We start from the raw sequence: 17,162 nt of genomic DNA, 5'->3' as shown, positions 1-17,162 counted from the left end.
TCCTCCTATTTTCCACCGTTCCAGTCTTCTGACTTACCAACCACCCACATTCGCAGAAACTAATCCTCCCTTACATTCGCGATATTTTCTTTCAACCCTCTGCCAAGCCTTCTTCCACTTCATCCCCTCCCTTTTTCTTCACCCTTCTTTTTTTCTATAATTTTTGGTTTTTTTTTGGTTGTTTTTTTGTTTTCATTCATTTTTATTTTTTTTATTAATTTTTTTGTTCCTTCCTCTGAATTCTTCTTCTTTTCTAAATTTTGTTTTTTTTTGCTTGCATTGGGGGTTGTTTTATTTTTTATTTTTTTTTTCATTCCTTGTTCTTCTTCATCTTCTTCTTCTTTTTTTTATTTGTTATTTCTTTTTCTTTCCATTCATTTTTATTTGTAATTTTATTTTTTTTCCCCTTGGTTCATCTTCTTCGTCTTCTTCTATTTCATTTCTTACTTTTTTTTCTCTTTCATCCCTTTGTATTTTTTAATTTTTTTTTTCCTTCTTCTTCTTCGTCTTCTTCTTCTATTTCATTTCTTATTTTTTTTTCTCTTTCATCCCTTTTTTTATTTTTTCTTCGTTTTCTTCATCTTCTTCTTCTTCTTCTTCTCATTTCGTACTTTAACGCATTTTCATTTGATAAGCTGCTTCGCTCGGCATGTTCGCACGATTAAACGAAGGAAGAAAAGCGGTTTAACTACCCCTAACTCCTACTTTCTCATCTTCACCCTTTTTTCACACCCTTTTTCTCATTCCATTCGTCGATGGTGATAATTCGAACTATCGTATCCAACGTTTCTTCGTTCAATCGTACGAAGAAAAAAGGACAAAAGAGAAAAAAACACTTTCTTTTATAATAAATAGATTTTGTTTATAAGACCATCATTTGACATATTGAAATTAATTTAAATAAATAAAATTGTTATTAACAATTCAATACAACAAACCAACCCCTAACGCAACGAATTTTCTTCTCATCTTTTTGTTTTGAAAACAAATTTTTGTTCAACTTTCTTTATAATTTGAATAAGTTCTGTTTATGAAATATCATTTGACATTTTTAAATTAATTTAGACAAATAAAATTGTTATTAACAATTCAATACAACAAACCAACCCCTCAAGCAACAAATATTCTCTTCAACTTTGTTTTGTAGACAAATTTTTGTTCAACTTTCTTTATAATTTGAATAGATTTTGTTTATAAAACCATCATTTGACATTTTTAAATTAATGAAGACAAATAAAATTGTTATTAATAATTCAATACAACAAACCAACCCCTCAAGCAACAAATATTCTCTTCATTTTTATTTTTTGGGCAAATTTTTGTTTAATTTTTATTCAATTTTTGTTAGAATTCGATTCTATTATCTGAGTTGCATGTTTTTCTTTTTATTATTAATCATTTTTATTATTTTGTCTTTTTTAATACACACTCTGACTCTTTGTTTTTTTTTATTTTTAACTTTTCTACACTTTATGAGACATCATTGTAATTTTTAAAAATCGTAATATCAATCGTATTCTGATTTTTTATTAAGAAATGTAATAAACAAAGTCAAAAGATTAGCAAAAATTATTTATAACACAAAACTGGATGATTAATCTGTGGATAAATATCTTTTAGTCATTGTATTATATCATTTTTTTTTGTATTCTCTTCATTTTTATCATCTTCTTTATCCTTTATCTTCATTTTCGTTATTATTCTACCCTCCACCACCCCATTGAATTCATCATGCGAATTATTCTTTGCCATTTTCTTTTTCATTCCAACGTGTTTTCGTTTAATTCGTTTATTGTTTCTTTTTATTCCCATTTTTTCTTCCTCTATTTTTCATTTTAGTTATCTTTTACACCATGCTGATAACCAAACGTGACACACATACACCTATATTTATATCTTTTTTTTTCACCCCTATTCTTCAGGTTTTTGTTTCCTTTTTGTCCCATTCTTTTTTTTATTTTTTTTCTTTTTTTTTGTTTTCTTTCATAACGTTATTTATTACTCCTACGTTTGTTCACGTTCCATTCTTTTTCCATGGGATTTAGATAAATCAAAACGACGAAGTAATCATTCCAACCCCCACCAACCACCCCCCAATCTACCCTCTCTTTCTTTCCATCTCCCAACGAAGAGGAGTTGGAAGAATCTTCGAAGAAATGTTCCTTTTCTCTCGTCTGTCCTTTTCTGATAATAAGTTTTAGCTGTATATGGTTACTCGCCACCCAATGATAAAGCTTGAACGATCCTTGGATCCGCTTTGCTACCCTCTCGAAATTCTTCAAGGGTAAGCTTATTGTCATGATTCTTGTCCATTTGATCGAAGATTTTGTCGACCCTTTTTTGAGGCGTGTTCTCATCCTCGGCTTGTGGTTGTTGTCCCTAAAAAAAAAGACAAAAGAAAAAGGAATACAAAACGCACCATTTTTTTCTATACTTTAATGCATTTCTTATTTATTATTTAAAAAATAACAATTAAACATTCAGTTTTTTGTGTGTTGATCTTTAAAGTTTTAGTATTGTTATGTATATGTAAGAAGAAAATGAAAAATATTTGAAATTAGTTAAATTAACTCTGTGTAGTCGAGTGGCGCTGATACGGCGCCCAAATGATTTAAGTGGCGTCTGGCTGATTTCAAGTCTTTTGTTACTTTATTTGCTTATTATTTTTATATTTTATTTAGTGTTCTTAAAGATAATGTATAATAATAAAAATACAATGTAGGAAATATTAAACACGTTAAATAATAAATTACCACACTTTAAATAAACGTATCTAAAGTTTCTAATTAAATTATCAAAGTAATTAAAATGTATTATATTTAAAATCAAATTTTTGATAATAGATTTTAATTTGTATTATGAACAATTTTGTTCTTTTTTCTTTTATTTTTCGATTAAGGTAAAAATAGATTGAAACGAACCAATTAAAAATGACAATTGAAAGGTAAAAATAAAAAAAAAAGGGAAAGAAAAAGAAGAAGTTAAAATAAAATCCACGTATGCATTGACGTGGCCCATTGTGTCGTTCGTGGCAACGTAGTCCCCCTCCCCCCTCCGTTTCCCCTCTTTTAACGCAAAAGTTACGTCGGCATGCAAACTCGGCCATGATCCGCATTTTAGTTTTTAAAGGGAATGGTATGAAGTTGGAAGTAATCGTTGAAATTATATTATCGCATAAATCGTGAAAGCCTATAATTATGTCGATAGCGTTGTAACGTTAACAGAGAGGAGAAGAGTGGGGCGGGAGGGGGGGGGGTTAGGTTGCAATATTCGACGTAATACAAATTTTATTTCTTCGTTTGATTTTAATTTTTGTTTTTGTTTCATTTCATTTCATTTCATTTTATTTCCTTACCCTGATACTTTCTCTCTTTATTTAATTCGATTTGTTTATTTTTATTATGTTGATAGTTCTGTAAAGTTGATGGTGGGAGAAGAGAGGAGGAAAGTTGCAAGATTTGACGAAATACAAATTTTATTTCTTCGTTTGATTTATTTTTTGTTTCATTTCATTTTCTCTCGCGACACTTTCTCTCTTTATCTAATTCTATTTGTTTATTTTTATTATGGTGATAGTATTGTAATGTTGAAATAAAGAAAATGTTTTGTAAGGTAAAAATTATAAAAATATTTTAATAATTGAACAAATGAAATATATTTTAATATGTATATATATAATTAAAATTAGTAGGGGCGCCGTATCAGCGCCGCTCGAGTTGCCATTTAAAAATCTGACGCCACTCTAGTGCAAAAGATTAATATACTATATTACATATATATATATATATATATATATATATATTGTAGTAAAAAAAAGTTAGAATGATTACTATTGGCTATAAGAGTACTGTTAGAAAAACAAGAAATATATTCTGATATAAAAAAACGTAATAAAACGTTTTATCTCCCTTTTCAACCACACAGAAGTATATAATCCTTTATTCTTTTCTTTTTTACGTATGTGAGGGTGTGTGCAAAAGAACATTCGTTCTGCTTTGAGCTAGGTACTCACCACCATTTGATATATGGCGTCAACGATATCATACATTTCTTCTCTTGTGATAAAACCGTCGTCGTCAACGTCGTACAATCGGAAGGCCCCTGTAAGACAAGTATCAAAATCGTGACAATATTTTAAAATATATCTGACATATGTATCGTTATACGTCATGTATAATATGTAAAAGAAACACATACGCGTGAGAATTTGAATTTATTTCTATTTTATTTGAATATATGTTTTTATTTAGAAAGTAAGTTCATTTTTTATTATAATAAATCAAATTATATATATTATATATTTATTCTATAATATTATTATATTTATATATTTATTTATTATAATATTAAGATATTATATCTTATATATAATATTATATATTTGATATAATAATATATAATATATTTAATACAATATTATATCATAATATATAATATTATATTTAATAATTATATTAATTATAAATATTATAATAATATATTTAATAATTATATAATATTATAATTAATATAGTTGTATTAATATTATTATTAAATATAATATTATAATATAATATCATATTTAAAAAATATATAATATAAATATTATATTTAATATTTATTTAATGATATAAAATTTTTTTTTGTAATTTTTTGCGCGACTGGCAGGGATTCGAACCCACGATACCGCGGTTATGAATCAGAGATGTTAACACCGTGCCACAGACCACTAATATATTAATTATTATATTAGGTCATTAAATATGAAATGTTTGATTTCAAGATGAAAATAATCCGAGTAATCAGACATTTCATAGTTAATAACCTAATATTTGATAATTTTATACTATTATAATTGAAAAACAAATATTAATACATATTATAAATTTTGTTAAATAAATTATTATATTTATGAATTATATAATATTATTTTTCTACTAATATATTTATATATTTATAATATTATTAGATTAATAGTAGTATTAGTAATTAAATGTAATGTTATTGTTGTTAAATATAATATTTTTATTTACAATTTCTTACAAATTAATTTTTTATCAAATATTTAATACCATTTATTATATAAATAAATTATAAGAACAATGTTGAATATTTTTATTATTATTGTAAACTTAAAAAAAAAAAAAGTTATTACACAACCCTTATTAAATTAAATCTAATTATCTGTATCATAAACTTCAAAGATAATAAAAAAGAAGAAAGGAAACTTTGTAAGACTTTGAACACATAAAATAAAAATATAATTGACGAATCTAATAAAATGAAAAAAGTTTGTGAGTGAGAGAGAGGAGAGAGGAGAGAGAGAGAGAGAGAGAGAAAAAAAAGAAAACAAAAAAGTATGAAAAATTACAAGTTCCTCTCATAGAGGGTTAAAATCCCCTTATAAGAGTTTCTCAGAGAAATAGTAGAAAAATCTTTTCTCTTATATTTTCACAAAGATAAAGTTTATCTCCTTGAGAAAAAGGATTCAACTGTTCCTCCAACTACCATCCTAAAAACCTAACTCATCCTCTCTCTCTCTCACATCCCTCAGTTTTTCTTAGCAACTCGTTAGTTACTTACAGTGTAGCTTCTCGTCCAATTTGCCTCGTGACGTAACAGAAAGTGCTCTTATGAATTCTTCAAATTCTATCGTACCATCCTGCAAAAAAAAAAAAAGAAGAAAAAAAAGAAAAATAAATAGAAACAAAAAAATCATACTTAATACAATAAGAATGAGACAGGTGTCTACAGTTTATTGGATCTTATTTTTATTTTATTTTATTTTATTAATCATCCGTTCATAGCAATCGAATCTTAAAAATATTATTCGTATAATCAAAATTGAATTATTTTATTTTTATTTTTATTTTATTTTATTTTTTGGTAATCAAATCTCGAAAATAATATTCGTAGAATCAAAACTGAATTATTTTATTTTTTACTTTATTTTATGTTTTTATTCTATTTTATTTTTTGTAATTTATTCATTTATAGTAATCGAATTTCGAAAATAATATTCGTAGAATCAAACTTGAATTATTTTATTTTTATTTTTATTTTTTATTTTTTTTGTTAATCAAATCTCGAAAATAATATTAGTATAATCACAAAATTAAAATCATAATTTTAATTTTGTAATTAATCAACAACAAAATTGTATTCTGTTATTTTTCTAATGTAAATTTATAAGTTTTCTAACCTAACATAATAAAAATAAAAATCTAATGCAAGTTATGTATATATATGGGAGACTGGAAGTCAACCCTTATTTAATTTGGTGACACTCACGCTATTCTCATCGAACACCCTGAAGACTAGGGATGCAAACTTGGATGGGTCACCTTGGGGAAAGAACTGCTTGTAGATTTTAATAAAACCCTGAAATATTAGCAAGTTAAATAATTATTACAATTATATTATTTTATTAGAAAATATTAACAATTGTCTCTTACCTCTTCTGTTAATAAACCGTCTGGACAATCCTTGAGAAAACCTTTGTGCCTGAGAACAAATTTTAATTAAAATAAAAATAAATAAAAAATAAATTTGATAATATTTTTATGAGATTAGAAAAATGTAATCTTATCAAAATCTTTTTACAATAATAATAATAATTAATATTAGCAAAAATATATTTTGTTTATAAAGATTATAACAAATAAAAAAAAAATGAACTCATTTTTAAATAATTGTTTCGAATGAATTCATTCAAAAGTTCGAACGTCAAACAAAGAAATAATTTATATAAAAATTGTTATAAATATTACAACAAAAAATCAAAATTTCTTTACAAGTATAATAAATTAAATTAAAATTCAATTTAGTTTTTATCAAAAAAAAAAACAAAAAATAATAACAATTATCCATATCTGTGTGTGCATGTATGTGTTGGTTAAACTTACCACTGTCGAATTTCCTTTTCAGTAACTGAAACAAAAGATAAGAAAGAAGGAATGAAAAATGGTGATTAAATTCTATGGTGAAAGAAAAATTGGAAAAAAGATAAAGAAAGAAAGAAAGAAAGAAAGAAAGAAAGAAAGAAAGTAGTTGGAATAAAAGAATTATCAGTAGTAACCGGAACACAGTCCTTTGCGTATCAAGTACTCTGATTTATCGAACTAACGGATTTTCACTATAAATTCAACGTGACAGGGGTGGGTGGGTGATGGTGGTGGTGGTGGTGGTGGTCCTGGAAATCCGGAAATTCAAGAGAATACCGATTCAAATAAACGAGAGACAAATCCCTTATTGCATCGATACGAAAGCTTCGTTTTGTATTTACCTACGTCGTATAAACAAAGTATAAATTAATGGATTTAATAGAATACTCGTTAATTTTATCCAAATCAATTGAGTGTGTGTTCGTGTGTGTATTTATCTTTACCATTCTTATAAAAATATATATTGAAAGAGAATAAATATTTAAAAAAAGAAAATACATACATTAATATAATGATATAACATGGATTATATTATTGGGTTATTCGAAAAGTAATTTCATTTTTCTTTTTTTCAAAATGAAGACAATTTTCGCTTCGAGATTAAAACCTAGGACTTTTTCAAATGAGCATAAACAGTTGAATTTGATAAATTTAACCTCTCATCTATCTCATGTCTTTCTATTAGTCGGTTTGCATTAACCAATGCCATTATTGTGTCAGGAAAAAATGAAATTACTTTACGAACAACCCAGTATAATATAATACTATGATATTACTCTATAGTATATTATATTATTTATATAAGGTTATGTGTTGTATGCAAATTGAAATAATTGAATTGTACAATAGAGCCATCTATTGAAAACTTTCAGTACGTAGAGACTTAGATATAACCTAAAATTAATATTAACAATATTATATACATTATGTTATAATATAATACTATGATATTACTCTATAGTATATTATATTATTTATATAAGGTTATGTGTTGTATGCAAATTGAAATAATTGAATTGTACAATAGAGCCATCTATTGAAAACTTTCAGTATCTAGAAACTTAGATAACCTAAAATTAAATATATAATACTATATATTGTATATTTAAATATGGAAAGCAAAGGTAAGGAGTATCATCTCATATGGGAGTAAATTTGAAAAAGTGTCAAACGTATGCTATAAACAACAGTTCAAAAACCTTCCAGAATGGCGCTAGTGTAGACACTTGGTATAGTATGAATGTAGCAATTGTAAACGAATTGAAGTATGCCGAGTTATGTAATAATGTAGTAAATATAACCTTAAAGAATTATTATGAGAAAACAATGTGTAGCTAGAGTGATTTTATTTCGTCAACTGTGAATAGTACGTTTATTGATTTTTTATCATTTAAATTTTATGAAAAAGTATGTGAATAACAAAAAACAGTTATGGGTACAATTAGTGTTGTGAAATTTGTGTTCCTTGTTTATTTCTCAATCCTACTCTAATAATATTTGGCTCTTTAAAATTTACCCTGATGCTAGTGGCGCCACCCTAATTTAATGCATTTCGACGGACACTTTTCATATATACAGATGATTCTTCTTACCTCTACCCTCCATACTTCATTGCAAACTTCATTGCATACTTCATTGCATACTTCATTGGAAACTTCATTGGAAAATCAACAAATGTGACGCTGAATTTTTCTATATAAAGATAAAAAAAATAATAGGAAAGATCTGTTGAAATGAAAATTACTACCTTCGAATAGAATTTCTAGATAAATGTAAATAACTAGATATAAATAAATACATAGAGATTGAGAGATGGATAGAATAAAGGAAAAAGGGAGAAATATAGAGTTAATCATTCGAACTCTACCCATTTACTTTCCACAAGAGGGTTGTGAACGAAACGAGCCCTTGGCAGAACCACTCCTTTTCAGTTCAATGGAATAGTTATGTTGCGTTGGAAAAGTCACCGCAATGCAGTCCACATACATACACATGCACACAACAATTCATCGATAAATTCAATTCGTTTTCGATGACCAGTAACTTCCTATCCCTATCTATCCGTTTCCACCCCCCTTCTCACCCCTTTTTCACTCGTTTTCTCTCTTCATGGATATTGTCGAGAAAGAAGACAATCGATAAATGTGGTTTTAGTTATCTCTATATGTACATATGTATATATATATATGTAAAATGAGGATGATTGAGAGTAAGAGAACGAAATAAAGAAATAAATAAATAAAAAGAGATAATAAAAGCAAAATATAAACGCAGTTGCAGCAGTTGCAACTTGCACAGTAAAGGTACGTTCTTTTAATTTTATTTTTAACAATAAAAGGATAGGTACTTCAAACTAATGCATTAAATCTAACATTCTAACCTAAAAAAATTTAAAAAAATTAAAATAAAATAAAAAGGGGTCACTTTAAGAAGATTGTTTTTATTTTTTGTTTTAGTTACTATCCTTTGGTCATTCTTTAATCAAGGTTGTTATTAAATTACGTTATCATAAAAAGGATGTATAAAAAGGGATAATTATAAAAATATAAACGTGCGGTAATTGTAACAGTTGCAATAAAATGGCGGCAGTAGTAGTTACAGCCAAAAGTTTCTTTCAATTTGATTTTTAACAATAAAAAAGGGCATTTCAAAGTAATGCAATTAAGTTAACATTTTAACGTAGAAAAATGAAAAAATAATATAAAAAGGTTATCAAGGTTATTATTAAATTAGGTTATCCCAAATAATGTAACCTCAAAACTTTGTACAGAAAAAAGAAAAGAACTAAAAAACAAGTTATAAATAAATAAATAAATAACAAGAGATAATTACAAAAATATAAACGCTTATTATAATTATAAAAATTAATAACGAATATTATAAAAAAAATAAAAATAATAAAAAATAATTTTAAAATAGTTTACAGCAATTGCAGCAGTCATAACAGCAGTAAGCTTCTTTCATTTTCTTTTTTAATTTGTAACAACAAAAGGATACTTCAAACTAATGCATTAAAAATCTTACATTTCAACTTAGAATAATTAAAAAAAAAGAAATAAAATAAATGTGAAAATAAAAAGGGGGTTACTTTTAAGAAGATTGTATTTGTTTTCTTTTCTTTTTTTTGCTTTGGTATCCTTTGGTCATTCTCTCATCAGGATCGTTATTAAATTATGTTATCCCAAAGAATGCAATCTCAAAGTTTCCTTCATAAAAAAGTTTTCGTTGAAAACTTTTTTCCTCCACTGAGGGATGGTCCAACCCTTACAAAAAAAAAAAACTCACCACCTATCTCAACTTTTATTTCTACCAAGTGTGTGTGTGCGTTGGAGACACGTTGTATTTGTCGTTTCGTTTCAAATGTTGATTTAGAAGTGTTGACTTCTTCTTTTTCTTTTTCTTTTTTTTTGTTTCTTCAAGTGAAAAGGGTGGGGACAAAAAAAATAGGAGAATGTAGGGAGAAAAAAAGAGAGAAAAAAAAGAAAGAAGAAAAATTCGAGCTCGTTAGTTTTGACCGTGGAAAATACGTTTGCAAAAAAATCAATAAATCTGAACGTTGTTGGAGTGGCCCCAATTCCTTAAGCGCGTGTTGTCCGATTCAATGTCAACTTTTAATCACGATTGACGATAAATTTTCTCTAAGAATTTTCGTACAACTATCACGCAACTAAAAACGTGACCAACAGAAACAAAAAAATTGCTTCAGAATTCAACAGAGAGAATTTTTTCCTTTTGTTTGTTGTCTGTAATCAGTAATTAATCAATAAAATGAATATTGTATAATTCAAATGTTTTACACAATTTACAATAAATTATTTCTACACAATATTTATTATTAATGTAGGAGAGTTTTAAGTGTAGCAGATGTAGACAAAAAAGAAACTAGTATTCAGTCCTTTCTGTATATCTTATTTTATTGAAAAGGAAAAGTCTATTCAGAGACTAAAAGAAAAGATCAGGTAGACCATAAAACCATAAACGAACCTTAAGGATTATCAGGATATATTGGTGCAATAAAAAAACCATGTGTGCAGTGTCGGGACCCTATGAAGAATTTCAGATAACTGTGTAAACATATGGGATACCATAAAAAGGATAACATTCCGATGTGCTAGATTAAGTTTCTGTATACATAGTTCCCACTACCGAAAACCATAGGCTGTACCTGTCAGTGGACTATGGGGTGGATCCTTATGCTATTGGTCAATAAGATTCGTAAGCTCCTTCCCTCTCAAAAGGGGTGTAGGTCATTTCTGATGTAAAAGACGTGGAAAGAAATGAGAAGGAAGCAGTTTCAGTCGTAGAAGTAGAGCAGTAGTCACAGTAGTCATGGTTGTAGCTGTAGTTAGACATCAGTTGTAACAGTCGCAGTTGTATCAGTTGTAAGAATACAGTCATAGCTCATCTAAGTTGTAACCGTAACATTGTGAAACTAATATTATACTTTTTCTAATACTTGTTTTAAATAAATCTTATTAGTAGGATTAAACTGGGTGTATGTTCATCACGCACCTCTCACCCTAAATAAAATTTACTTACATTAATTAATGAAAATACTGATCAAATAAATCAAACAATTCCTATAAATCAATCTTTTCAATCCCTTTGTGAATGTAAAGTTCCTAGAAATTAGGGTAGACTTTAATTAGACATAGAAACATATTACAATTTTCAAGTTACTTATACTACTTAAAGAATATCACATTTGTAACTTGCTATATTTCACATACATACATACATACATACATACATGCAAATACACATTTATATTCATATATTTAAGTACATATACATAAGTAGTTATACATATGTACTTAAATATCCATGTAGCATAGTATCGAAGTCATGTAACAACGCTTGGAATTCAAGAATCTTTGCATACCAATGTGAATGTTAAGTAAAGAAGATTCCTTACATTTGGAAGCTTATGTTAGTTTTGCTCGTTTAACTGGAAATTAAACGAAAGTTTCTAGTTAAATAAATCCCATGAAAAAAAGAAGAACAGAAATAATCTTCAAAAATAAGAAAGCAAAAAAAAAGAAACATATTTTAAAATATTATTTGTTTAATATTTCATCAAACGATTAATTTATACAGAAATTTCTATTCGACCAATCTCACAATGATTGACACACATTTCACGTAGCTTGTAACAAAAGACATTAATTTAAAAATGGAAGGTAATTTATAACAAAATATAGAAATATTATTATATTATAATATTACAATATAATATATTATTTATTAAATATAAATAATGAATATATATATAAACAAACATATGTAATATAAATTATATTTAATTTTAAAGTGAAAGAGGTAGCTTCAAAAAAATAGAAATTGTATTTAAATTAAAAATGAAAGGTAGGTAATTTAAAACAAAATATAAATATAATTAAATTAAATATAATATTACAATATAAAATATTATTTAATAAATATAAATAATGAATATATATATAAACAAACATATGTAATATAAATTATATTTAATTTAAAAATGAAAGGGGTAGCTTCAAAAAAATAGAAATTGTATTTAATTTAAAAATGGAAGGTAATTTAAAACAAAATATAATTATAATTAAATTAAATATAATATTACAATATAAAATATTATTTAATAAATATAAATAATGAATATATATATAAACAAACATATGTAATATAAATTATATTTAATTTTAAAGTGAAAGAGGTAGCTTCAAAAAAATAGAAATTGTATTTAATTTAAAAATTGAAGGTAATTTAAAACCAAATATAAATATAATTAAATTATAATATTACAATATATATATATATAAATAATGAATATATATGTATATATAATATGAATTATATTTAATATTACAATGAAAGAGGTAACTTCAAAAAAATCTAGAAATTGTATTTAAATTAAAAATGGAAGGTAATTTTAAAACAAAATATTTATGGATGCAACTAATAAGATTTATTTAATGATAATAAAATTTATCGACTCACCCAGCATGATACACACATATATATATATATATGTGTTCTTATACTTATGTAATATATATTCGTATTCTGTCAGCACTTCATTTATGTAGGTACGCTTTGGTATATCCTACTGCATGCATTCTGATGCGCTTTAAAGCTAACCCCCTGTTGTGTGTACGTGTGCAAGGACTCGGTCGAGGACGTTCTCGTAATTTCTTCTCTCCTTTCCCCATTTTCCTAACATTCTATATATCCTTCTCTTTCTCTCTAACAACCTTATTCTCTTCTATATTTTGTCCTAACTATTAATACATTTATTTCTATACAATTGTTAGCAATTAAAAATTTTGTTAGGAATTATTATTTTAAGTCCATGTTCTTCTTCTTCTTCTTCTTCTTCTTCTTCTTCTTTTTCGGATATTTCATTTAGAATTTTATTATTGTTTGGATTTATTTTAATGAATTGAAATATATCGAAATAATTTAATTGTAATACAGCGTCATCTATTGAAAGAACCTTACGGAACCTAGATAATCTCTTAATAAAAATCTTTAAATTAGTAATAAAAAATAATAATAATAATAATAAAACAAAAAAAAAACAATCGCGATAAAAATTGTGCTATGTGCTAAGTTGTAAAAAAAATCACGTGAAATCAAATTAATTTTATTCAAAATAAGTTGAGTAATTTTGGAATTATTAATGGACAAACATATTGTGACACTGAATTTTTATATAGAGAATTTTATTAATTAATTAATTAATATATAAAATTAAATTGTATATTGAATTTAATTAATTAATTAATTATTTTTGTTTCATCGGTTTCACGTTCTTCCGTTTAACGATTTTCAAATCACCCAGCTGATTCTAAAGAAGTTTTCACTTCAAAAAATGAGTTTATTAGTTATTACGCGCCATATTATTTTAAACTAAATAAATTCAATATAATTGTCACGATATTTTCAAAAAATGAATCGTTAGATAATGTTTGTTATTTCAATATTGCATAGAATTCATACAGTGTTCAAACAGAAATCTTTAAATATCTCGAAACACGAGATACATGACTTAGATCACTTTTATAATTATATAGGCACAAATGACACACACATTTGTACATTGAAAAATAATAAATGACATACATCTGTACAATTAAACAAAATAAATGATATACATTTGTAACAGATGTAAATTAAGAATAAAAATAGTTAATGATGATGCACGTAAATATTTGTAAATGTTCTATTAGAATTTTTTTCTTAATTATCATCTGTACTCTCTTAAAAGATATACACAAATTGCAATAATAACATTTGCTATAATTATTGCCAAAGCTAAGTTCGGTCTCGTTTTTCTCATAGAAACGATCCTAACGGCAATTAAGTCTCTTTGGCGTCGAACCAATTACGGTTGCCCTCTTGAGAATGTTCCGGCACGAAATAGAAAGAGACACAGAGAAATAGAAATAGAAATAGACAGAAAGAGAGAGAGAGAGAGAGAGAGAGAAAGAGAGAGAGAGAAAGAGATAGACACATTTCTAGCTTACGTATACAATCTAAGTGTGTTCGTGAGAGAGCAGAGTTTTGCGGTCAGCACGAAACTTTCCTGTCACGGAAATTGTCCGTTAAAAGGGACCTACGAAACCTTATCTCTCATTCTCACAAATATACACACACACACACATGTGTATATATATATACAGACAATCAGACTTTGAGCTTGCGATAATAATTAGTCCTATTACCGAAAGCTAAAAGTATAGGATACTTTTGACTAACTTTTATCTAAATTTAGTTTGTTTCTCATTTTTACTCATTTTTTGTTGTTGTTGTTATTGATTTATTTATTTTATTTGATTTGATTTTATTTCATCCTACAAGTAGTTCATTTTAATTTAATTTATTTGTATTTTTATTTTATTTTACTAACCTCATTTGGTTATTTATTTTATTTATTTTTTGTTTGATTGTAATTATTTTATTTTTATATTTTATTTTATATTATCTTTAATTTATTTTATTTTATTTTATTTTATTTTACTTATTATTTTCATTTATTTTTGTTTATTCTTTATTTTATTTTAATTTATTGTGATTTATTTTATTTCATTTTATTTCATCTTAGTGTAGTTTATTTGAATTTAATTTATTTTATTTTTATTTTATTTTATTTTACTAACTTTAGTTGTTTATCTATTTTATTTATTTTTTTGTTTGTTTGATATAATTATTCTATTTTATTTTATTTTTATTTATTCTTTATTTTCATTTATTTTAGTTTACTCTTTATTTTATATTATTTTATTTTATTTTATTTGAATTTACATATTTATATTCATTTATATTTGTTTATTCTTTATTTTCATTTATTTTACTTTATTCTTTATTTTATATTATTTTACTTTATTTTATTTGTCTACTATTCTTTCTGATAAAAAAAAAATAGAAAAGAGAGAAAGTTTATATATAAAGTTTTGAAAAAGAATAAAATGGAATCATCAAGTTTGTTATTTAGTTATCTGAATGGTTATATAAAAGAAAACAAAACTTACATTTTTATCTATTCTTCAGATAGTTCTTCACTATCTTCTTCTTCTTCTTCTTCTTTTTCTTCTTCTTCTTCGTCTTCTTCTTTTTCTTCTTCTTATTTTTATTTTTATTCTTATTCTTTCACTTAGAAATTGTTTTTACAAACAAAATTTAGTTTATCCTAATAAAAGTGCTATGCAACGTGCTACTCTAAAAGACAAGTATTATATACTAGATATAGATATAATCTTTATGTATTTTATGTTTTTATGTATATACGTATGTGTGTACGTGTATGCGTTTGTATAATATAACCCAAAACACATTTGCATGGTTATAGGAATATTTTATACCTCGATAAAGAAACTTCTTTCAGAATGAGATGATCGGTTTTCATTTTGTGCTTCTTTACTCGAAACCAACCCCTAACCCCTTTCTTATCTTTTTCTAAATGTTCTTCTATATTCTATTATGGTTTTTTTTTGTTTTTATTTCATTTTTTTTTTTTTTTTTTTTTTTATATCAGAGATTGCGTATCTTTCTTTTTAAATGTATACATTCTGAGGTTTATTATTTTCTTGCTTTCTTTTTGCTTTATCTTCATCTTCATCTTCTTCTTTTCATTTACATTTAAGTATGTATTCTTATATACAGATATATATATATATATATATCTGTATAAATATGTAGATGGGTTCGGTAATAAATAAAAGTTTTTTTTTTATAGTGGGTGGAACAATTCCAACTAGTTTTATCTCACGAATATAAGATATTATCATATAATACTATTTTCCAGCTGTCTTGTGTGTTATCTTCATTACTTATCTTCTCTTATATGGAATGAATATCATTCTAATATATGAATTATGTGATATATTGTAAACGAAAAACTAGTAATATAGTTTCTTTTCTTTATATTTGATTTTCTATTTAAATACTTTATCGATCTTAGTGAAAGGAAACTCCACTCATAAATGAAGAGGAATATTCTGAAGGGTAATAAATTATCAAACAAAACTTAAGTCAACGAATTACCTTATACCACCGTCTGTTAAAATCTTATCGAACTAACAGAGTTAATCATGACTCTTTGTTAATAAACAAATAATTCGTAATTATAAATTGAGATATAAACTATCCTATCTTTCAAGTTGGATAAAATTGCACAAAGTGTGCAAAATTTTATTCAAATTGGTTCAGTAGTTTAGAAATTCATTGCAAACAAACAACGTGACACGTAATTTATATATATATATTAATATAAACTATCCTATCTTTCAAGTTACATGAAACTGCATACAGTGTGAAAAATTTTATTCAAATCGGTTTAGTAGTTTAGGAATTCATTGCAAACAAACAACGTGACACGTAATTTATATATATATTAAGAAGATATTGTAATTTATTTTTAAGGATACAAAAAGGGTTGTACATATAAAATTGAAAAATAATGTCAATTTATTTATCAAATGTCAAAATCATAACTGAATAAGAGATAAGATGATTTTCATTCATATTTCATATCTTTTTTTTTTTTAATTTTTTGTATTTTACATCCCCTACCCCTCCTCTTTCTTTATTATCTCATTTATATGCTTTGCAATATACAATGTCTTCCGTGAGAATCAGTTTTACTTTTTACTTTTGAAAATCATACATTTCTTAGGATATAAGTCATATTTTTCATACAACATAACCTGCAAAACCGTTTCCTTGTCATCTTATACGAGATTGAATATTTCTTTGAAG

The 17,162-nt window shown here is 25.5% G+C and overlaps 2 protein-coding genes across 2 annotated transcripts in view; both read right to left on the bottom strand.

The window, feature by feature from the left end:
* Positions 1-17,162, bottom strand: part of LOC107072021 (uncharacterized) — a 92,958-nt gene that overhangs the window by 41,045 nt on the left and 34,751 nt on the right. The gene's annotated exons all lie outside the window — the stretch shown is intronic.
* The window catches only part of LOC107072024 (frequenin-2), a 51,932-nt gene continuing 34,852 nt past the window's right edge, over positions 83-17,162 (bottom strand). Inside the window, exons 3-8 of the mRNA XM_015331590.2 lie at positions 6,885-6,909; positions 6,435-6,483; positions 6,271-6,360; positions 5,563-5,641; positions 4,013-4,101; positions 83-2,379 (exon numbers count right to left, since the gene is read on the bottom strand). Coding sequence (XP_015187076.1) covers positions 2,212-2,379; positions 4,013-4,101; positions 5,563-5,641; positions 6,271-6,360; positions 6,435-6,483; positions 6,885-6,909 — 500 coding nt within the window. The 3' untranslated portion in view covers positions 83-2,211. The remainder of the gene's footprint in view (positions 2,380-4,012; positions 4,102-5,562; positions 5,642-6,270; positions 6,361-6,434; positions 6,484-6,884; positions 6,910-17,162) is intronic.

The sequence above is a fragment of the Polistes dominula genome, unplaced genomic scaffold (assembly GCF_049000335.1).
Source record: "Polistes dominula isolate Pdom_NZ unplaced genomic scaffold, Pdom_raw_medaka contig_74, whole genome shotgun sequence".
Taxonomy (NCBI): Eukaryota; Metazoa; Arthropoda; class Insecta; order Hymenoptera; family Vespidae; genus Polistes; species Polistes dominula.
The sequence above is the reverse complement of the archived record's forward strand: the minus strand, read 5'-3'. Positions and strand labels throughout refer to the sequence as shown.